A 22,573-nucleotide genomic window follows, 5' to 3' on the forward strand; every position below is an offset into this window, starting at 1 on the left:
TTCCACCTCTGTCCAACAGTAGTTGCTGGATTGACATGGGCTCAACACAGAAAGTTGTTGTTGTCGGCGCTGGCCCGGTGGGTTCATTGGCGGCATTGTACGCAGCAAACCGCGGCCATGCAGTTGAAATATACGAGCTTCGAAGTGGTGAGTTTCAAGTCACTAGTTTTTTTATCTTCCATCTCTAGTCTTGGCATTCCTCCAATTCCATTGTTTTTTTCCATCAGCTTTGATACTTTTGTCCTATACAAACGGAGACCCCTGGTTGTTTCACTCTTGGAGGTGACACAAATGCACTCTGTTTCGGTTATTCCCTCACTTCAGAGCTCAGTGACTGACTGACGTGGGCCAGATCTTCGCGACCCGTCGACCACGCCACTCAACTTCACCAGATCTATCAACCTCGCTCTCTCAGAACGCGGTCTCAATGCTATGCGCCATGCCGGCCAGCCGAGACTTATCGACCATGTCATGGCCGTCACCATCCCCATGCGGGGTCGCATGATTCATGGCAAGCTTCCAAACGGCGAGCTTTACGAGCAGGCTCAAGACTACGATGTCCACGGAAGGGTAAATCACCACTTCCCCCGCTTCAAAAGCTGGCGCTGACTGTGCAGTCAATTCTTGCCATCGACCGTGGCGGCCTTAATAAGCGTATACTTGACATTCTAGAAGACATGCCGAACGTGACCTTCTTCTTCAACCATAAGCTGACGGGAGCCGACTTCCAGAGGAACAAAGCCTGGTTTGAAGTCCGCGACACGGAGACTCGAGAGCAGCGGCCCAAAGAAATCGAAGTCCAATTTGACATGATGATTGGTGCTGATGGCGCCCATTCCGCCGTTCGATACCACATGATGAAGTATGCACGGATGGACTACCAGCAAGAGTACATCGATACTCTGTGGTGCGAGTTTCAGATCCAGCCGAGAAAGGAGTCTCAGCCTGGTTCAACTTCCAAGTTCAAGATATCACCAAACCATCTCCACATCTGGCCGGGCCGTGATTTCATGTTTATCGCCATTCCTAGCGAGGTAAGCTTGCCCCCGTGAGACAGCCAGGAGTTTGCAACGTCGCAAATGGCTGACCTTTTTCAAAGGACGGCTCCTTTACATGTACGCTGTTTGCACCGGTCGCCCGCTTTGAGGAGCTTGAAGCCGACGCAGCGGGGACTCAAATCCCAGAGTTTTTCGACAAGTACTTTCCCGGAGTCACATCTCTCATCCTGCCCGAAGAGCTTGTAGCATCCTTCCGCCAAAACCCGCACCTCCCGCTCATTAGCGTCAAGTGCAAGCCCTACCACCACTCATCGTCTGTCGTGGTCCTCGGCGACGCCGCGCACGCCATGGTGCCCTTCTACGGGCAGGGCATGAACGCCGGGCTCGAGGACGTGCGCATTCTATTTGGGATCCTGGACAAGCACTCGCGCGAGAACGGCACGGCGGCGGCGATCGAGGCGGGCGTTCTGCCCGCCGACGCGGCCGCATCGCAGCGCGCGCTAGCCCTCGCCGAGTACTCGGCGGTGCGCGTGCCGGACGCGCACGCCATCAACGACCTAGCGCTGCAGAACTACACCGAGATGCGCGCGTCGGTGCTCTCGCCCGCCTACCGGCTGCGCAAGTTCCTCGAGGAGTCGCTGTCCGTCTACGTGCCCCGCCTGGGCTGGCAGACAAAGTACTCGCGCGTCTCGTTCGGCAACGAGTGCTACTCGGACGTCGTCGCCAAGAGCGAGCACCAGGGCAGGGTGCTGCTGCGCGGCCTCGTCGGCGCCCTCGGCATGCCGCTGATTGCCGGTGGCGTGTTCTTCGCGCTGCGGTACAGGCGCGCCGCCGACGTCGGCGCGCGGCTCGGGCAGTTCATGAGCTCGCTGGCGGGGTTTATTTTGCACAAGTACTAACAGCATGTTGGGTATTAGTTAGGACCTAGGAGGATTCGTTCTTTTTTTCCTGATGTGACTATAGGTGTGGATAGATTGGGCAGGCCGCCGGTGATTTACTTGGTGATGTGCATGATTAGAAGAACGCTGTTTAGAAGAGCGCTGCTCGCATAGAATGAACTACCGATTATATTTGACTTGGAAAACTCATTATCGGGCCCCGTTCCTGAACCGTTTGCCCCTATAACGTTTATTGGATGATTCGACTATCCAGTCGAAGGAGCTAGTAGGCGAGCCTTAACGAAGGGGGCACTGCGTAATAATTTCCAGCAGATATACTAGGCTTGTCTGCCTTCCACGATACAGAAAGCTTATCCGTGGCGAGAAACCTGTTATCACACTATTGGATTTGGGATTATCGACCAAGACTCAAAATCGCCGTCTCTAATTATGCATGTGATGGATTTCATCACGTATACGGAGAATAGTCGTGTATAATATGAGAATAATGTCATTCTCAAAATTCATGTCTAGAAATAGTCTACTTACTCTATCCAATCTAGCCCCGATAACCTGGAAGATGCCGAGTGAAAGCCGATCTCTGTCGTTGGACAAAACAGTTCCCCAGCACAGAAGTAGATACCAAAACTATACAGGCCAGAGGAATCACCCATCAGCCTAGCGCCGCTGGAGACCAAAAGTCTACTTGCTGTCAGTGAGGTTGTAGATCTTCTGAATGTCGCGCAGGATCTGGGGGAAGTCGATCTCGAGGTCCTTGAGCAGGCCGTCGTTGAGGCCAAAGACCCAGCCGTGGACGATGGGGAAGTGGTTCTTTGCGTACGACTGCTGGACGGCGGCCGTCTTGATGACGTTGCGGCATTGCTCGATGACGTTGAGCTCGACGAGGCGGTCGTAGCGCGCGGCCTCGTCGGGGATGGCGTCGAGCTCGCGCTCGTACAGGCGGTAGACGTCGCGGATGTTGCGCAGCCACGGGTTGAGCAGGCCCATGTCGGTGGCGGTCATGGCGGCCTTGACGCCGCCGCAGCCGTAGTGGCCGCACACGACGATGTGCTTAACCTGCAGGTGCTGCACGGCGTACGTGATGACGCTCATGGCGTTGAGGTCCGTGTTGCACACCAGGTTGGCGATGTTGCGGTGCACAAAGGCATCGCCCGGCTCCAAGCCCGTGATCTGCTCCGCCGGGATGCGCGAGTCGCTGCACCCGATCCACAGGTACTCGGGGTTCTGCCCGGCCGAGATCTTGGAGAAGAAGTCCGGGTCCTTGCGCGCCTGCTCGGCCGCCCACGAACGGTTGTGCTCGAAGACGCGGTCGTGCGTCTGTCGCAGGTAGCGCGAGATGTCCTCCTGCGCCATGCCGCGCCAATTGCGGATACGCCCGCTGGTGCTGGTGCTGCTGCTACTGTCGTTGTCTGAGGGGGGAGGCGGTGGAGATGAGTGCGAGCTGGAGTCCGAGCTTGCTTGGCGCCGAGATGGAGATGGAGATTGAAATGACAAGCTTGTTGTGGTTTTCGACGCGAGGAAGTTGCCACGGGGAATGCTGCAGGTCGAGTTTGTGTCCAGAGTGAGTGCGGTGCGCGAGGAAATTAGCAGTCCCGCTCTCTCCCTGCCCGAATGTAGGAAAGAGCGCCCGACACGTGAACTAAGCATGGTGGCTGCTCTTTCCCTTGCCTGGAGTGATGTCAAAGATTTCAGCGCATGCTGCAGGCCCGGTCCGGTCTCGCTAAGCGTCGAGCTTGTGGAGAGGAGGTGGAGAGGTAAATAATGGCGGACCGTGTCTTCCGGCAGTCGGAAGCGACCCTAACCCTGGACGCTTATCAAGGCTTCGCTTGCCATCATCGGATTAGCCCGCAGGCACTGCTGTCTGTTCTGTTCTTGTACACACTAGTAGCACCTTGCCTTCCTGGATTTATTCAGGTAGCAATCTGCAACTTCGCTTCACTCATCCCGCTCCTCATTAGTTCGACCCCACAATCGCATTCATCTAGAGTCTACTAGTCAGAGTCTAATCTAGCCGGCGCCCTCTAATTATCAGCCATGTCGACGTCGACAACGAGCGCCAAAGGCAGCATCCTTGTTACGGGAGCCAACGGAGGACTGGGCTCAGCCATCGCCGCTGGCCTTGCCGAGTCCCAGGCATGGGGTGCCGGCTACCACGGCCTTTACGGCGTGCGCAACGCGGCGACGGCGACAGCCCTTCATCGCTCCCTCTCGCGCGCTGCCTCTCTCTCGCACCAGCACGACGTAATCGACCTGGACCTCTCACGCCTCGACAGCGTCCGGCAGGCTGCCGCAGACATCAACAGGCGCGTGGCTGAGGGCTCGCTACCTCGGCTGCGCGCCCTCATCCTCAACGCTGCGTACATGGAGGGTGCTGAGCAGTGCTTTACGCCCGACGGCTTCGACATGAGCTGGCAGGTCAACTACCTAGCCCACTTCGTGCTGACCCTGCTACTGCTGCAGAGCATGGACAAGGAGCACGGCAGGGTGATTGTTATAGGGAGCTATGGCCACAAGTAAGCTCCATCCTCTACAAGTCTACTAGTGCGCCAGACCGCGATATTCTGACCTCTCATTTCGTGCAAAGCCCTCTCGACAAGCGCAATGCTGGATTCTCGTGGTATGCCGGAGACGAGTGGAAGTCCCTCTACCATAACACAGAGAGCCTGGCCAGGGGCACATGGAGCTCGTCCAAAGACTACCCCACTGCCGACGCCGGGATCCGGCGTTACGGGGCTGGTAAACTCTGCCTGATCATGATGATGTGCGCTCCCCGCGTCTTGCCTCCAACAGGTCCTGCTGCTGAACTGAATAACACAGGCATGAACTCCAGTCCCGCCTGGCCGATGACCCGGCCCTCTCCAACATCTGTGCTCTGGCTGTCGACCCCGGCGGCATGGGGTCGTCCCTGTTCCGGCGTAGCAACTTCTTGTTGCGTGTCATTGCGCCGCCACTGCTGCCGCTCGCTGCTACCGTCATGTCCCTTTTCGCCGAAAATCCTCAACTGAGACTCACACAGAGATCGGCCGGCGACGTCCTCCGCGCCGTGTTCGATACCCAGGTGCTGGGAGAGTACCCGCGTGGTGTGTATCTCGACGGTAGGGCGTCGGCGTCGACAAGTGAGGAATCGCAGGACATGGAGAAGAGGACGTCGCTGTGGTCTGATTCGGTGCGCCTGACGAATATTTCCGACTCTGACACTGCACTGGCAAGGTGGCAGTGATGGAGAGGCATGTGCCTCACGATCTTGTTTTCTATGCGCGATTTCGAAATCGTTCCCTCAGGCCTGTCTGAGGGAGTTGAACAATATAGACTGTGTGATCACCTGATGTTAGTGGGTTGTGAACAGGTTTTCAACCTCAGACGCATGCTACGTAGCTTGTTCCGATTGGACTTGCAGGTTTGGATTTCCATCTTAGGATCAAAGGAGGCTTGTCCGAGCAAGCTGAGCATCCTGTGCAAGCTGAACTGGTTGGCATGGCTCTTGTAAATATTGCATTGAACGCGATCTTGCCATCCGGTTCGCAAGAGTTGTCTCCTCCGCAGCTAGCAACAAACGTATGGTGAACGTGAAAGCGTCTGTGAACTAGGGGCAGGGATGAGTGAGATGGTGTATAAAGATGTCTCCTCGAGGCTCTCTGACTCTCTTTCGGTGGATTAATCAATAGACAACGCAACGCACAGTATCAAAACCCAGTCACTCATCTACCGAAGCTTATAATTACCATTTTCATCTCCAAATCCCAAATCCCAACGTCCAAGCCCAACCCATGGTGCAAAACGCCTTTGCCAGCAATGGATGGGGTCTGATCGCGGCCGCCAGCCAGGACGCACTCAACAAGCAGCTTTCCAAGCTTCCCTTGATTCTAGTCAAGCGGGACGTCCCGTTCGAGATATTTGGCACGCCTATCACTGCTCATGCCAACGTCACTCTTAGTCCTCCCCAGGTGAAGTTCAAGGACGGCTCAGGTCGCCAGGTGGACGCCTTGCTGCCTATGAGCGGCACCGTCATAATGAACACCACCCCGATTCCCATTCCCAACGGGGAAGTTATCACGATGACGACGCAGCTCGCGCAGTTGGAGGCGAAGCTTAACCCCCACCCGGACGCGAACCAGACCAACTACGACCTCATTCTCGACCTTGAGAGCAAGGACATCATTGTCAACATCGACCTGAACATCGACATTCCGTCGCTCACCGGCATGCAGACCATGTTAGAGCTGCTCATCCGGCAGGACATTAGCAACGGCAAGGACTACAAGGTTGCCACCTTCTCGCTGGGCAAGAAGCAAGCCGAGCAGCTCCAGCCCCTGATTCCAGTCTATGCCGACTTTCCCTTCGTCCAGGACCGCGATTTCCCCGGCCGCAGCAACCTCCTGGTGCTCATGCAGACGTCCAACAAGTTCAAGGGCGGCGTCTACTTCAGCCACCCGCTCTTGCCGCCGAACGAGAACTTCATGGTCCTCGTGTCCAACAAGCTTCTCCTCGAACAGTACATCCTCCCCCAGGTTGTTTCCAGCATCAAGGGCAAGGCTAGGAGCCCCAACGGCGTGGCCAACAACATCACGCTGAACCAGATTGGCGGCAGCGAGCTCTACCGGATTTCCAACAAATAGGACCTCAATCCTCAATCTCAGCATGGACCATAACCCGTGGATCCACTCCTTCACCGCCGAGATCGACACGCCAGAGCAGGCCCTCAGGCCCTCTACTTCGACGTCGACGTCCAGGCAGACGTCACGTTCCTGGACATACAGGTCGAGGCGACGGACAAGATCTGGCACCAGTTCGAGTTCACGGGCGGCGACAAGATCGGCCTGAAGAAGATCAAGGAGGGGCAGAACCAGTCGCGGTGGATGGAGTGGTGGAAATGGCTGCTCGCCGCGTGGTGGGGCCTCATCAGCGCCATCCTCGTCGGCATCATCAACCTGGTCGTCGCCGGCACCGACGCGAACCCCGGCGAGGCCTTTGGCAACCTCGGCGCGTACTCGGTCACGTGGCCCAACCAGAAATACGTCAAGCACAAGAGCATCAGCACGCCCAACCACGTCGTTGTTACCCTCGATGTCCAGTTCGCCTGAGAGCTGTCGCCGGCCGTGAAAAGAAGCCAGTTGGAAGGACTCGGCCGTGCTTTGCTTGTCCAGTGAGCTTTGGACAGTTGTGCGAAGACAGCCCTCGCCGCAGGATCGGCACAATGTTTCCTGAAACAAATAGTTCACCATCCTAAAACCAACACCATGAATTTCCCTTTCCTTCACTCCAGCTTACTTAAACTCTAACTAGCCGAGGGTAAGAACTAGTCCCATACATAAAGATAACCAAAATATATCCCACTTTCAAAACTCATAGTCTTGTATTCGTATTACTTACCTAAGCGCTAGATGTTTTCCAAGTCTCGCATTTATACTTTCTATAACTATTCTCCTGTTGATAACATCATTGACGCGTCTATCCCTCCACTTGGTTACTAACCTGATAAGTTAGGTGGGGGGGTAAGCGAACACTACTGATTTAGAACATTCTGTATAAGCAGGAGTCCCAACTAACCCTCCAACAAAAGAAAGGGTGATCTTTTTATTTACAAAACTTCAATACAATCTTTGATATCCTCTGAATCATCCGCTTCTTCCGCATCTTCTAAAACCTCTGCTGCACGCCCTACAGCTCTCTGGGCCTCACGAATAGTCTGAATATTCGCAAAGGTGGTATTTGGATCTTCTTCAACCTTCTTCTTCTTTCTGGCTCTTATTGATTCGAGAGTGTGTTCTAGACCTTCAATCTTTCGCTTCCTAATAGCTAGTTCAAAGGCCTGTTCATCCAAAGCCTTACCAATCTTTCTGAGGAAGAGCTTATCCGCTGGCATTGCTTTGATGATGCGTGCGAACTTCTTTGCCTGCTCAACGTAATCACGTGCCTTTCTAGGAGTCCTCCACTGCACCCGATCGTCTCCATAATCCTCCAGGATTGGCATACGGAGTGTGCGAACCTCTGGGGTAACTATAGTAGTTCTTAAGGGGCGTGAAGTATTAGAATTCTTGAGGAGGAGTGGGCTTCTTAGCGGTTTGTTGACATTCAAGGGCCAAAGGCCTGATGCCTCCCATCCTGACTTAGCATTACTCTTAGTAATTGCCTCTGTGCGTGAAATCTGGTAGCATTCCAGAAACGCACGTTTTCCGGCTACAGAAGAGTCGTCAAAGGCGTTAGCAAGAAGGTCCTCAAGCCGTCTGCGATAAAGTCGTTTTAGGGGGCCAAATATGGCCAAATCTAGGGGTTGGAGGACATGGGAAGTATGGGGAGGCAGATAAATAATGTGAATATTGTTTGTGAATGCCTCCCACATATAATCGGCAGTTGTGTGGCTGCCATGGCCATCAATAATAAGGAGTCGTTTCTCAGAGGAGTTTGCTGGCTTGGTGAGAGGAATGAACACATTTTTTAACCATTTGAGGCTTGTCTCATCGGTAGTCCATCCTTTCTCAGTTGCTGTAAAGAACCAATCCTGAAATGGCTTCATATCCAAAGGAAACCATTGTTGTTGAACGCTTTTCCCCTTAAAAATAACCAAAGGAGGAAGGCAACGGCCAGCTGCTGAGATGCATTCGACAAAAGTGGTCCAAGTGCGGGTTCCAGGCTGTTTTTTTTGAAGCGCCTTAAAGGCACGGCTTTCAATGACAAGGCCGTTGGTTCCTCTGCCTTCCATAATACCAGATTCGTCCTTGTTCCAGCGATTCTCTGGCTTAATCGCCTTGATAGCTGGTGTTTGGAAATGGTTGAACCAAGGTCGAATTGTTGACTCTGTAGCGCAGTTGACGCGGACCGAATCGACTCTCTTGGCCCTCTGAGTCTTCAAAATTCGATTGCGGTTAAGAAAGGCACGGCACCACCCCTTTCCAAGTGGTAAGGAGTCCCCCCTTTCAGCTAGAATACGGCGTGCAAGCTCCCTGATCTGTGCATGTGTAGGGGGCAATCCTAAATCTTGTTGAAGAAGAATCCATTCGACTAAACGATCCTCTTGGGTCTGTGTAAGCCTTTGCTCATCTTGATGAGCAACATTTCGAGGTAGGGAGCCATGTAGACGGCCATAAAGGGTGGAGGGTGGAACGTTCCATTTTCGCGCGACTTTGCGTAATCGATGTGTTCTGACGGCTTCCTCGCAAGCCTTGCGGAGGTCTTCTTCTGTATATGAAACCATTGTCAAGAGAAGAATAAAACGAATTGAAGATGAAGAGAATTGGAAAAGAATTGGTTGAGTTATGGGCTTTTTATATAAGAGGGTTGGTTGTGTTCCTCGCTTATCTAGAATGTTCTGGATCAGTGGCGTTCGCTTACTACCCCACCTAACTTACACGCCAACGATACAAAATGTTGTGTATTATCACGTTTAGAGACCTTAATCATTTGTCGGAGCTCAAATTGTCGTTAGCCGTACTTAGGGGGCGGCGCTGGTTGTTAATATAGCCAGGCATGTAACACCCTTAGTCGTAACCAAATATTACCCTCCTCTTTTTTACCTCCCATCTATCCGTCCAACAATCCGATTATACGTACGAGCCTGCCATTATTATATCCGGGTCAACGCTTCCCCTCCCTATTAGAGAAGTGGGACTACTACAAAGGGCAACTGGCGTAGTAGTTAAGCTGGCGAGAGTTTACCGGCCTTCCTGTAGGAGCGATTCCCTTTCTTGTAGGGTCGGTGTTTGAATCTTTAGGTATCTACTTCTCTGATTTTTTTTGTTTTGATTTTTCTTTACATTCCCTTACGAAGCGCGTTTTACGTGTTTCGCGTTCTTCTTAACGCAGTAAACATGCATGTCACACACACCGTACACCCATAAGTCTATAGGAGGCGTCCCGTCGCGTCGGTCGCGTACGCAGTCGTTACTTCACAACGTCGCACTCAGACCATAGACACAGCCTTCAGATCCTGGCTTGGCTTCCTGTCACAGAATTGACGATCATGTCCACAGTCCAAAGGCTAATCCCCTAGGAGGGATGTCAATTATCAAAATCTAAAATTAGGGTGGGGTCCTTAGGGTTCCGTCATCGGTGCCGAGGGTGATCACCGTAACGCGTCCCGTTTGACTTCGTGTGGTCGAATTTACATGCCGCAACGACTAGACTCCCTGCCTCCCAACCAATGCCCACTGCCGCCATGCCCATTTCAAAACAACAAAGACATCCGCCCTCGCCCATACGGATACTTCTCCCGGTGGTCCGCGTATCTTACCCCCCGTGACGCTGTAGCAATAGCAGCCGAGTCGTGTACGAGCCCTATGATGTTCTGTATACGGCTGTAGCACGTCTCAAGCTTAACGAGCTGCCCGGTTTTAATGAGGATTTCACCCGCGTTCATCTTCGGGCGGCCCCCTGGGGCACCTCCAGACCCTGGTTGTTCGCAAAACCACAGGTACGCACGTGCGTTAGGAGACGCGAGCGACCCCAACAGACACCCAACTCGTTGTTGTATTGTGTCACCCGGCGCGACTCGTGCTTGTCCAAGTGCTTGATGGCGTCTGAATGGGCCTGCGCCATGGTGAGGCCGTCGGTGAGCCGGAGGAATTGGTCGTTCGCGGCCGACCCGTTCTCGTCGCACACGATGTAGGTCAAGCTAAAATGACTCTAGTTGAGATTGGGTTTCAAGTAGGTGGGTACGCCAGCCCTGCGCGCTGCGTTCGGATTGGGGGGAGGCGCCACGAGTGTTGGGGCTGCGTTCTTCCTCTTCTTGCCCCACTCCGGGGACTAGACCCGCACGACGCGGAGTGCTGGGTGCCGGCGTACTCGGGGGGTCCACAGGCCCACCCGGTAGATACTTCCGCACGTTCTCATAGACCTGCTCACCTAGAAGAGGCACAGTCCGCCAACCCTCGTCGATCAACAGGTCGAAGACTTCGGTGTACGCGAGACAGTACAACGCCTCGCTGGCGTGCTTCGGCGTTAGATTGACGTAGTAGAAAAACCCACATATTTCCCCACGTGCCAGCATCTGCGTCCTGTTGAGGCTGGGGTTACTCGCGTCGCGGGTTCGTACCAACACCGCTCCACACGTCCTACCGTGTATGATTGGCTGATTGGTGTCGAGCTCGTCGGTCGCCGCACACACACCTTGCACCACAGCGACATATGTCCCCGGGGGTGGCAGGCTCGATTGGTCGTTATTTGGCGGGACGAGGGTTGGATGAATAGGGCCCCTTTTTAACTCAAACCGCGCACCTAGGCCGGGAAGTATCCGCTTGCCGATCGGGAAGCCGTCGACGACGTACTCGTCGCCGACATGGACTGAGTCACTGTGCACGAGTCTTTTGGCAGACGCTCGGATGTCCATGAACGTGTTTTCGAAGACAATCTCCTCGTCGAGCTTCGCCAGGGCAATTTCGGTGCTCGCGACGCGCCGCACCACGTGGCCGACCTTGGATCCGGGTTCACCCTGGAGTACCGTAAATACTCGGCGTGCCTCATCGTCATCGGCGCCGAGCAGTCCTGGGTACTGGTCCTCGTGTTTCTCCCAGTTGTGCCAAGAACAGGTAAGCCTCTTTTCGTCACCCTTGAAGACCAAGACGCCGGCTGTTACTGACGTGTACGTAGTGCCGTCACGGGCAGTGGATGAGATCATGCTCCCTGGGTAGAACCTCCCGTCCCGCGCGACGTAGTCGGTATCGTCCTCTACTCTATTCTCGTCCTCCTCGTCCAGCTCAGGTTGTGGACAGCGGAGGCGTCGTCGCTGTGATTTGTTAGGAAGCGGCCCGTTGTGGTACCGTATGTGGAATGGCGCCCCGGGGATGTAGTCGGGTAGGGTTTGTAACCGCCTCCGAAAAGACTGTTCGTCTGTTGCGGGGTACTCGATAATAATCGTGTCGATGACGAATGTTATGGCGTCGCAGTCGGGGAAGACGCTAGCGAGGCCGACGATGGCATCCTTTGTTGGAATGGCGTACTGTTCAAACGCCGCGATGATGGCCCCGTCGATATTCACTTCGTCCTCCTCTTCTACGTCAATGTACTTCCCGCCGGCTCTTTCGATGAACGGATTGAAGGACATGTCGCTAGCTGGCCTCCAGATCGCCAGGAAACCACCTGCCGTGCCGGGAATCCTGTAGCTGGGAACCGTTGGCTCACATCCGAGCACAAGTCAACGTCCGGAAACATGGACGACGGTAACGCCGAACTTGTAGTGGAGGTAGTTTCGAGCCGTCTCAAATGCTCCCAGCTCGGCATTCCCAATCAGCACGCTACCGTTAGGCCCAACGAACGAAATGCCGGCCGGGGCCGGGCATCGTAGGGGCCGCCGAAGTATACGTGCTCGCCGTCGAGCTCGTCTTTCAGTTCGTCGGCTGGTGACATGGTGGATGCGATCGGAGGGGGCTCGCTGTTGTTCCGCCTGTGCGTGATCGGGAGGGAATGGGGGGGGAGCATTTAAAGATTTAACCCGTCTGTGCTCGCGGGGCGGTGTATACGTTAGTGTCACGGTGGCGTCCATGCTTCGGGCCGAGGTATGAAGCTGGGGACTGGTGACAGGTATTCGCCAGCACAAGTCTGGGGTTGGGTGGATGGACAGACGCAAATTTCGCACTCTGGGTTTGGCGAGACTCGCCACGTCAGCACTAGCCCGGCCATCACGTCACGCTCTTTCCCTTATGAAGGTAGTCACGATGCACAGGAAGGAACGAATGGTGCGCGGGGTGCGCCAGGTGTCTACCCAGATATGCCCCGCTTCCATTCCCAGTGATATCTGTGGGCCCTCGACATAGAGTTCGGCGGTTTCTCTAAGCGAGTCAAAACTGCTCCCCGAGTATCTATTCTCGGGAAATGATTTAAAGCCAATGTAGATGGATGAGTTAAGCTTTTGTTATTCCAGTTTATATATGTATTTAGCAAGGTGGTTATAGGTGGATTAGGTAGGTAAGCCCACGCGGGACTTTTCCTTGGATAAATATTTGCTACTATTTGCGTTCTACGACGGACCGGATTTCCGACCGGAGCATATAAGTGGCTCCGCTCCTACGTGTTATTCTGTTACGGTAGATGGAATAAGGCCGCAGTGGGTGGTGCAGACCAAAACTTATCCATTTAGTGTAATTTAAGGTTGAAGAAAGTGTTGGATTCACCAGGGTACCGGTACTGGACTCAACAGGGCGTGGCTGCACGCCGAAAACTGGTGGTTCAAGTGATGGATTGTAGATGTCTGTTCTTCTCTCTAGCTTTCTGGCAGTGCCAGAAAGCCCGTTCTTATACTACTATTGTGGTGGCGAAGTGGGTGGCGAAGTCTCTATCTAGAACCTTCGAGGCCCTTCTGCTTGACAAATTCCAACAGAAAGGAAGAAGTGGATCTTTATCCTGTGCGTCCCTTTTCGCAATTAACTTCACTAACTTAAATCGGATAAATCCAAGTTATGCCAACAGAATCCTATTTAGCGACCAAAGCTACCGCTGACGTGGCTGCACTATGGGAATGCACCGGAATCTCCGGATGGCAACTTTGGTCGAGGTACTAAAATTGTGCTACCTTTGCTGTGCGTGCTAGGCTCATCCGTGGCTTACCCTAGATGAGGGCAGCTCTAAGTCACGTACACACATGGAAATTTCTGAAGGTAACTTTGGTGCAAAACAACGTGCTGTTATAGATGACTCGAGCGTATGCTGGCCCCCTGAGAGCCCTCCAAAAGGGTGCTTCTCAACTAGGCTCGACGATAGGAGAGACTGTATTAATGGGGATTGGATGCGGGGCAAATCCAGCTCCAAGCCAGTAGCCTCGATCACGAAATCGGCGTGGAGGTGCCGCCTAGGAGTGAAGTTTATAGGATAGATAAAATATTTAGACTTGAAGAGTATTTATTGGTAATTATGTGTTGGATATTCCAAGAGGTCATGTGATACAGTACGTGATACAGCATGTGGCCAGATCACTATCTGGCTACGAGACCCGGTCGTGACGACCTCGGTTGCACCAGGTGTACGGATCCGCAGGCCCATGGCTTGCGGGATTGACCGGCCCAGTGTGATCAAAGGGAGATAGCTAATACTTGCAGGGTATTTAGATGGCTACCATCTGCACCCTTAGAAGTTAGTTCATCACCATAATCATCAACACAACTTGTTCAAGACCACCACAACTCAAAGTCACCAACTCGCCACGTACTTGCCACCCTCTCGTTGAGAAATCGCTGCCACTAAACTTCCTGCGATGTAAAAAGCATGGCCGACAATTAGTATGCTCTAGGCTAGTACATTATGTACTATGTTATATAATATACTAGCTATTAAATACTATCCTAGTTTTGGTGCCAGGATATTACGTACTGTCCCAGGGATTAGACGAGGATGTCATATACTATCCCACAACATGTACCAGTATATGCCAGGCCTAAAACATGGGCACCGCAGGAGTCGTTGTAATGGTAATGCCGTAAACTGTGAGGGCCTGGTCCTCCAGGCCTCCCAGACGCTCTGACTAATCAGACGCCAGTTGGGTGGATCCACCCGACCAGCCAGAGCCCCACCTTGAGACGCCCTGGAAGAATCTCGCGAGGGGAGGCTTTTGAGCTTCTTTTCCCTTTTCCCTTTAGTTTAGAATCTTCGTCTATAGCGCCCAATAGAGGAGTTCCGCCCTCATTCCAAGCCGGCCGTGACATAAACTAACAACGCCCACGGCCCATTCATGTCTTCGGAGTTCCATACGAGTCAGCTCGCCAGAATCTGGGCCACATCATATAAGATACTACGCTTTTGTCACAACCCAAGCCATGACCTCAGGGAGGAAGCACGGACCAGGAGGGGCAGTGCGGGGCCCGGCCCAACCAATCATGAGGGACCCGGGAGGGAAAACCTTCTGGTTTAACAGCAGACTAATTATGAGGGCCCGGAGGGATAGGACCTCGGGTCCGGCCACGACCAATGAGGATGGACCCGACGAAAGAACGGCCCAGTTCCGGTCGAGGACCCGGACGGAAAAGAGTTCGGGTCCAGGACACTACGCATCAGATAGCCCAGTATAGATACCATCATCGTAGCCACGATAGCAGCGTGAGGATTCTGGTTCCTCACGCAAGTAACGTCATTGTTCATTGTGTCCTACTATACCAAGTTCCTTTGTGTACTATGGTGACAACGGCCTACAGTGACAGTTGACAGACCCCCGTTGAGAGCTCTTGCGTACAACACCAGCCCACGATTACCAATCCCCACGGCGTTGCCTCGCAACCCCTCGTTGTGACTTAACCCGGCGACCTGTCTTAGCCTCCTTCGGGTGCAGGCTGTAACAGCTGGACGAATTGTCCATGAAGTTCTAGGTGGTAGCTATTGCGGGTGTGAATGTCCTAATTCTGGGCCCTTTGCTTTCACGGGACCAGTTTTGGGCCCTTCGGCAAACTGCACCTCCTTGGAAGGCTGTGCTGTTTAATGGGCAGACATTGGCCGAAACTGAGCCGGGGCTGATCTGGACTGATCAAAGGTGACGAAGAGTCACGTGACTATGAGCATGGGTGGTCGCCGATTTTAGGGTGGTGAAACGGCCATTGCATGACCCCAAAACCGACAAGGAGAATTTCTATTTCCGCCTTCGGAGCTGAGCAGTTGCCGCTTTAAGCTGAGCTAGAAGACTGTCGAATACAGGGCCACTTACGTAGTCTGTGGACCTCTAGAACCTTCTAGAGGGCCTGTCCTAGGTCTATATTAAGGCCTGTTCTTTCTCGGTCGAAGAGCCCACTCTTATCGTTGGCAGAGACGCCGATCTTGTGTGCGCTGGCATGTGCATGCGGACCGACCTAGGGTAGATATCCAAGTCCACAGACGGCACACGGGAGCTCTTTGGAACGTTCGAATCTGGCCGCAGGGAGCCGGAACGGGAATACGCCGAGGTACTCCTGGCGGCGAACGTCGTCGAGGAGGTAGCGGGTCAGGGCGACCAGCAGCCCGAGCTTAGCGTCGGCCATGGCTTTGTCGAGGCAAAGCTGCAGCCGCTCATTCTCATTCACGCGGGCAATGCCATCGTGAGCAAGGGCGAGAATGTGTTGAATTTTAGCAAAAGCCGATCGATATTGTGAGATGTTATGGAGATTGGCCGGGGGGATCGAAGGCAGTCGCAACGGCTCCCGTCTAGCGATGGCACGAACGAGTCAACCGCAGTGGCCACTTACAGCTGCGATTGGAGCAGGCCTGGCTCTGACAGTCACACCTGGACAACACGGCATGCAGGCGGCATCACAATATGGCACGCAGGCAGCATCACAATTCGGCATTTCGTATGCCCGGCCCCCGCAGGCACCGCAGTTCAGGCCCGCGATGCCCTCACAATTACTGCCGCCCTTTCTAACACATCAACAACAGGCACATGGGCAGTACGGGGTTCAACAGAACGTTCATTACGCGATAAACAGCCTACACACCGTTCTCCCGAGCTCTCAGGCAACACGGCCAACGCAGGGCCAGTTTGGTGGGCAATTTGACTACTTCCAGGCATAGATTTTATGTCATTCTTAATCAGCCTGAACAATTTGAACACATTTGACGAAGACTGCATTTCTGAACGATTTGTCATCGAATGCGACCGACTTCCTAATTAGGAAATTTTTGCTTTTTTTCGAAGAATCTTGAAGAATTTTCGTCATCTTCAATGCCGATTTTTTTGGCTCTTGCCCCGGCCTGACGGCGTTGCGCGCTGCAAATTTTCCTGCGGTTGTCATGTTGGGACTATGATCTAGATACTACGTGGCTTGGTACAGGGGACCTAGCGAAGGATACAGTGGGTTTAGCAGGGTCGGTTGAAGACATCTCGAAGGTGGATAAATATGCAAAGTCAACAACCGTACACAAAGGACCCTGCATTGAAGTTTCATCCATTGAATCATCAGTCCAATGTTCCGGTCAAGAAGCCGAGCATTACTAACCTATTGTTGAGGACTGGAAAGTCCATAAATAGAAGGGCATCTGGCCACAACCTACAGATCAATCGACAACCTTTTTCTTCCTTGAATAATTTGACCACATCTTTGACAGTGCTTCTGACAGATAACCATCCAAAGAGCCAATCGCCGGGGCTAGCCACAAGCTTTGCCTGTGTTTCGACGCCGGTAGCGCCGATAAACTTCGCCCATCCCAGCGATAAGCCTAAAAAACTTCATTATGGCGGTTTCTGGGCTGCATCTTGAGCATCTGAGCGGCTTGGGAAATCCTTGAGCAGTGACTCAAGCGAGCCTTGTACACAGAAAGCTTGAATTCGACCACGTAGGTAGATATATAATCCCCAGCGCTCACCCCGTCCGCTAAGCTGATTCTGCTAACCACTTTCTCACTTTTACTTGTCAAACCCGTCAATAAGCCTAAGTACGTCCGAAAACACAGCTCTTGGACAGTCTGCAGCTTTCTCTCAACGGCCGTGTATTCTTGCATTGCTCGATTACCGAAAACATCACTACTCCCGGTCTACCATCATGTCTTCCATCTTACCCTGCAAAAAGCAAAGATGGGATGGCTTGCCGGGAGAAATCTGTCTCCTGATCCTCGAAGCCCTGATAAAAGACGGCTGCAAACTGGCTCACTTGGCCACTGGGAATCGACCATGGAGCCTTCGTCAATCCGGGCTTGGGAAGCCGTCGTACATCATCGATATGATGATAGTTGGAGTCTCGGTGTAGTGCAAGAGCGGCTGGATATCGCTGCTATCAAGTCTCACGGTGATGCGATTCCCTGCCTAAGGCTTTTAGGCTAGGTCATTCGGCCTATCTCGTTACAGCAGATTCAGATGGAGCAGAAGGCTCTAGAGAGCGCAAATACCGTGTAATTATAAACGACATGTTCACTCGTCAGGGCGGAGATATCCAAAGGTCAGATGATAGAGGGGTTCCTGTAGGGATAGTGGGTTCTACCAGGGTTGCGCAATCTAGAGCATTTTCATGGGAGACGTTTTTTAACCCGCGTGATGCTGTGACTTTTCGGAACCCACCGTGCCGGATGCCAATCGGCCTGCCAACCACGACCCTGCACTCGAATAAAAGGTGCCCGTCAACACACTGTCTTCGGCCTCATCTTCATCCGCTCAAGCTGGTGGTTGACCACCCTCTTGTTCCACTCGTTGGGAATATCGCCCGCCGGCCGCGGCGGTCTTCGGCCTCCGCTACCCGCTCGTACCACCTGCGGCGCCTGAGCTGGTGCTCGTCCGGGTTCGCGGTGCGGTAGGCCTTCTTGAGCTCCTCCCATCCGCATCTGCAATGGCTGCCGACGTCCTCGGCGACGGCGTGCCCCGATCTCGAGAGGTAGGCAAAGTGATCCGTGGCTGCGTCCCGGCCCTTGACAGTGATCTCGTGTTCCCACCCATCGCCAAAGTCAGAGCTGTAGAGAATATTGCCCGCTGGCCAACACGGTCGGCTATTAGTCCTGACACGTCTCATTTTAGTCCCGACACGTCTCATTTTAGTTACGACACGTCTCATTACGGGGTTGGGACGGCAGGAACCATACTCGTGTATGATTCGTTGTCAAACATCTGCCACAGCGGCTTCCGGTACTCCAGTACGATTGTGGGATCACCCAAGCTTAGGGAAGAATGAGGGAAAGCTCAGGACTATTGTTCTCCGCTTGTTTCGCTATGGGAAACGATGTGGTTACCAGGTCGACCTATGGCCATGCTGAAGATGGACAAGCGGGATCCCTCGTCCAGCTCGTACGGCACTCAAGGTCTGGTCAACCACGACCAGGGTGTCTGCATTGCACCCCGGACCTAGTGACGACAGGGAGATTGTAGTGTAGGCCAGCAGTGCCTTGCTGCAACCGTCTCTCGTCTCACACGGCTAGTATCCCTCACCTGAGGTCCAACGCGAGAGTGCACACATCTCAGCACAGTGGTTCATGCAAAAGAATCATAAGTGAGACGGCTGTGACCCTCTCCGGAAGACCCTACCAAGAACACATTATCAACAACAACAACCACACTCGAATCGGAAAGAGTCCACAATCAGCCCCCAAGACCCATTGGCGGTGACTGGGAGACGTTTAGGGGGCCTGTCAACAAACACAACAAAACCGCTCAATCTCACCCAACACGGAACAAAGGACGCCGATAGGAGAGAAGCACAAAGAGCAGAGCCACAGAACCGGTTATCAGAAGTGGTCTAGCAGAAACCACGCTAGCTTCACATGCCGTTTTGTTCCCGTGCTCTCGGTGCGGGGTTTTCTCCCCTACTTATGTACTTCCGCTTTCGGTATGGCATGGGGTGGCGAACCGCAGCGCGCCGGCGCAGTGTGGGTGGTTGAGCGTGTCTTGTTGGAGGTGGCGAGCGGAGAAGTTGCCTCGGCATCTTCACCTAGCGGCCGTGCTTCGCGACAAGCCTGATCCAGCTGCATCTGAAGGCCGGCGCCTTCGTCTGCCGTCTTCAGCACGTCGCGTAGACATCAACTCCTCGACGCAAACACAACATCAGCAACCAGCAGCAGCCATGACTCCCGCAGCAGCAGCACCGCAGAGCCTGCCCGCGGTCTGGGCAACCATCGTGCACACGTACAGCCCGCTACAGATCGAGTTCGTCGGGTCGCTACTCGTGCAGCTGGTTTTCTTCTGGGGACCGGCGCTGGCATACACGTGCCTCGACGCACTCTCCCCAGACTTCGCGGCGCGGCATAAGCTGCAGCCGGCACCCAAGCAGCCTACAGCAGCCGAGGTGCGACATTGCGCGGCGGTGGTGCTGCAGAACCAGGCGCAATCTATCGCGTTCGCGCTGGCGCTCGGCTGGGCGGCGGTGCAGACGGGGAACCGGGCGTCGCAGTTCCGGATAACCAGCGCGCTGCCGGGGCCCGGCGAGGTGGCGTGGCAGGTGGCGGCGTGCGTGGTGCTGCGCGAGGTGCTGTTCTACTACTCGCACCGGCTGCTGCACACGCCGGCGCTGTACCGGGCGGTGCACAAGAAGCACCACGAGTTCACGGCGCCGGTGGCGCTCGCGGCGCAGTACGCGCACCCCGTGGAGCACCTGCTGGCCAACACGCTGCCCGTGGTGCTGCCGCCCATCGCCCTCGGCGCGCACATTGTCACCATGTGGGTGTTTCTGGCGTCGGTGCTGGTCGAGACGTGCACCGTCCACAGCGGCTACGACTTTGCCGGCGGCATCGCGCGGAAGCATGACGCTCATCATGAGAAGTTTACTCAACACTATGGGGCTGTGGGCTTGCTGGATTGGCTGCACCAGACCGACGGGAGCAGGAGGAAGAAGGCGGCGTGAAGGTGCCTCGAGCTTGCGAGTCAACCGAAGAGAATCGGTTTAAGCATTCTGGTTTAACAAAGTCATCGGGTATACAAGTTTCCAGATAAAAGCGCGGCCAGGGCATCCCGGTTGAAAGCCATAATCATCCAATTGTAAATGCTTCCAACACCAATATGCAGCTGAATTGGCAGACAGATATATCCAGGAGCGACACATCCCTAACGTATCCTAGCACGTCAGGCATCGAGCTAGCTAGCCAGGAACCTGCAGGATGTCGTCGACATAGACGACCTGGCCCGTAGCGATCGACCTGTTCGCCGCAATGCCGGTCAGGATAGACGCCGCCCCGTCGATGTGGCTGGCGGCCCGCATGTACTCGTCCGTCACGGGCTCACCAAAGAGGTCGTTGAGGAGAACCGTGTCGCCGCCTCCGTGCGCACCCGTGCTGCCGCCAATCTCAATCTCGCGCGGCTTCTCAAACAGCGGCCTCAGCAAGATGGACCGCCGCTCGAGCGAGCCCTCAAGCGCCTGCTCGCCTCCCGAGTTGACATAGCTGTTCTCGACAACCTCCACCTCGAGCCGGCCGCCCGTCCCGTTGAAGTTGACCCGGAAGCCTTCCCAGGGCGCGTACGCCGTCATCGAGTACGACATGACGGCACCGTTGCGGTAGCGCACGAGCAGGTTCATCGTGTCCTCGATGCTGATGCCGTCGCCAAAGACGCTCTGGTCGCGGTAGTAGCCGTCCTCGTGCTCTGCGTCTAGGTACATGACCTTGAGGGCAGGGACCGTCTCGAGGTCGAGGGCAAAGGGGTCGTCCTTGGCCAGCTCGCTGCCGCGGGTGCGCGAGTAGAACTTGGTGACGCCGCGCTTCTCGGCGTTCTCGCGGCCGTAGAACTTGAGGTCGCCCTGGGCGTAGACGGAGAGGGGGCGCGTCTGCAGCCAGAAGTTGACCAGGTCGAAGTGGTGCGTCGACTTGTGCACGAGCAGGCCGCCGCTGTTGCGCTTGTCGCGGTGCCAACGGCGGAAGTAGTCGGCGCCGTGCGACGTGTTGAGCATCCACTCAAAGTGCACCGACGTCACGGTGCCGATGGCGCCGGACCGCAGCAGCTCAAAGACCTTTGTGTTGTGCGGCGCGTAGCGGTAGTTGAAAGTGACGCGCACCGACTTGCCGGTGCGGTCGACGGCCGAGAAGATCTCGCGGCAGCGGGGGGCGTCGATGGTCATGGGCTTCTCAGTAACGACATTGCAGCCCAGCTCGAGGGCCCGGACAATGTAGATGTTATGGGTGCGGTCCATTGTGGTGACAATGACCTCGTCAGGCTTAGTAGCCTTGATCATGGCGTCGAAGTCTGCGGCGAGGAAGGTCGGGACCTTGGCGTGGCCGAGTGACTCGAGCTTGTCGTTGGCATAGCTCATGCGCGTCTGGTTGGTGTCGCAGAGCCCGACGATGCACGACGTCGAGCTGTAGTCGGTTGCGATGGCGCTGTAGAAGAAGCTTGACCGCCCGCCGGTGCCGACCAGGGCGTAGCGCTTCTTGCCGGAAGCCGTCGATATCTCTGTGTTCTGGCCCATCGCGATGCGGTTCTCCTCTCTGGTCAATGGTCAACGATGCGAACAAAAGGAGCTGGTCAATTATGAAACTGGTTGGTCAATTATTCTGCTCGGTCTGTTTGTCAGTGGGCGTCACCCTCGAGCAGCGCCAATTAACAAGATCAAATGCAAGTGCTGTTCTCGGCGCAAAATGCCAATCACCAGAAACAATTAAATGGATGGACTGAGAGGTGTGTTGGGCAGTGACGGGGTCGGATCGCGGCCCATTCGGGCAGTCACACGATAACGGCCATCTCGGACTCAGATGTCCCAGTGGCCGAAGATTAGGCAAAAGAGGAAAGGCGGGTGGGCAAACGGGCAAGCAAGACCACGTCAGCAAGCAAGACCACCTTAGCAAGCACGACATGTTCGGCGTCCTGTCCTTCGAGGTTCCCCGCCATGCGAGAGAGTTAGAGAGGCACGCAGCGGGAAGGTCCAAAGGGATTGGTCGTGGTTGCCGCAGGCTGAAGACCAGCCAGTAGGCCCCCATTCGCACCTTCCCCGCCCGTCAACTCCCAGAGAATGCCACCCATCAGGTTGGAGACGGTCCCATCTGCGAGGTGGGCAAGTACAGGCTAAATTGGTCCCCCCAATCATGGCCGCCGTCAAGCTCTAGCTCCAAACTCCAAATAATCGATCCGGGAAACAGCACCCACATCTGCACCTCTGGCATTTCATCCACACTTGGCAATCAATATCTTGCCGAGCCAGAATGCACCTGCTTTTCTTTTGCCCGACCATGGCGATCAGCAATCCCGTCTGCAGGCGTGCGGGCTGATATACCTACGAAGGCAATTGCCATAGCATGGGCAGCTCCATGTCCTGCCGTGGCTCCTCCAGTCAATCTTCGACCCAACTTCCGCGTGTTGGAGTCAGCTCTGACTTTGATCCAAACATTGTCTTT

The 22,573-nt window shown here is 54.6% G+C and overlaps 8 protein-coding genes across 8 annotated transcripts; 4 read left to right on the forward strand and 4 right to left on the reverse strand.

Moving 5' to 3' along the window:
- Positions 1-35: 35 nt before the first annotated feature.
- B0T26DRAFT_649861 (uncharacterized protein) lies at positions 36-1,897 on the forward strand (the record flags this gene model as incomplete). Its single annotated transcript, XM_060438131.1, has 4 exons — positions 36-147; positions 353-570; positions 618-1,034; positions 1,100-1,897. 4 exons carry the CDS (start codon positions 36-38, stop codon positions 1,895-1,897), a joined length of 1,545 nt encoding a protein of 514 aa, XP_060295325.1.
- A 234-nt stretch (positions 1,898-2,131) lies between these two features.
- B0T26DRAFT_719241 (carbonic anhydrase) lies at positions 2,132-3,631 on the reverse strand. The gene has a single exon (XM_060442409.1). It carries the CDS (start codon positions 3,542-3,544, stop codon positions 2,579-2,581), a length of 966 nt encoding a protein of 321 aa, XP_060295326.1. The 5' UTR covers positions 3,545-3,631; the 3' UTR covers positions 2,132-2,578.
- Positions 3,632-3,931: 300 nt separating this feature from the next.
- B0T26DRAFT_742465 (uncharacterized protein) lies at positions 3,932-5,117 on the forward strand (the record flags this gene model as incomplete). Its single annotated transcript, XM_060444119.1, has 3 exons — positions 3,932-4,410; positions 4,482-4,658; positions 4,715-5,117. The coding sequence occupies 3 exons, from the start codon at positions 3,932-3,934 to the stop codon at positions 5,115-5,117; spliced, it is 1,059 nt and encodes a 352-aa protein (XP_060295327.1).
- Positions 5,118-5,356: 239 nt separating this feature from the next.
- Positions 5,357-6,978, forward strand: B0T26DRAFT_783819 (uncharacterized protein; the record flags this gene model as incomplete). The annotated part of the gene is made up of 2 exons (XM_060446753.1): positions 5,357-6,389; positions 6,588-6,978. The coding sequence occupies exons 1-2, from the start codon at positions 5,665-5,667 to the stop codon at positions 6,976-6,978; spliced, it is 1,116 nt and encodes a 371-aa protein (XP_060295328.1). The 5' UTR covers positions 5,357-5,664.
- Positions 6,979-10,347: 3,369 nt separating this feature from the next.
- Positions 10,348-12,159, reverse strand: B0T26DRAFT_383088 (uncharacterized protein). The gene is made up of 2 exons (XM_060434708.1): positions 10,736-12,159; positions 10,348-10,505 (listed from the first exon to the last, which is right to left on the reverse strand). The coding sequence occupies exons 1-2, from the start codon at positions 11,931-11,933 to the stop codon at positions 10,501-10,503; spliced, it is 1,203 nt and encodes a 400-aa protein (XP_060295329.1). The 5' UTR covers positions 11,934-12,159; the 3' UTR covers positions 10,348-10,500.
- A 5,757-nt stretch (positions 12,160-17,916) lies between these two features.
- Positions 17,917-18,371, reverse strand: B0T26DRAFT_754056 (uncharacterized protein; the record flags this gene model as incomplete). Its single annotated transcript, XM_060445784.1, has 2 exons — positions 17,917-18,236; positions 18,347-18,371. The coding sequence occupies 2 exons, from the start codon at positions 18,369-18,371 to the stop codon at positions 17,917-17,919; spliced, it is 345 nt and encodes a 114-aa protein (XP_060295330.1).
- Positions 18,372-19,320: 949 nt separating this feature from the next.
- B0T26DRAFT_650090 (fatty acid hydroxylase superfamily-domain-containing protein) lies at positions 19,321-20,097 on the forward strand (the record flags this gene model as incomplete). The annotated part of the gene is made up of 1 exon (XM_060438152.1): positions 19,321-20,097. One exon carries the CDS (start codon positions 19,321-19,323, stop codon positions 20,095-20,097), a length of 777 nt encoding a protein of 258 aa, XP_060295331.1.
- Positions 20,098-20,331: 234 nt separating this feature from the next.
- On the reverse strand, positions 20,332-21,651 carry B0T26DRAFT_754058 (uncharacterized protein; the record flags this gene model as incomplete). The annotated part of the gene is made up of 1 exon (XM_060445785.1): positions 20,332-21,651. The coding sequence occupies one exon, from the start codon at positions 21,649-21,651 to the stop codon at positions 20,332-20,334; it is 1,320 nt and encodes a 439-aa protein (XP_060295332.1).
- Between the last annotated feature and the right edge of the window lie 922 nt (positions 21,652-22,573).

The sequence above is a fragment of the Lasiosphaeria miniovina genome (genome assembly GCF_030549165.1).
Source record: "Lasiosphaeria miniovina strain SMH2392-1A chromosome Unknown B0T26scaffold_5, whole genome shotgun sequence".
NCBI classification, from domain to species: domain Eukaryota; kingdom Fungi; phylum Ascomycota; class Sordariomycetes; order Sordariales; family Lasiosphaeriaceae; genus Lasiosphaeria; species Lasiosphaeria miniovina.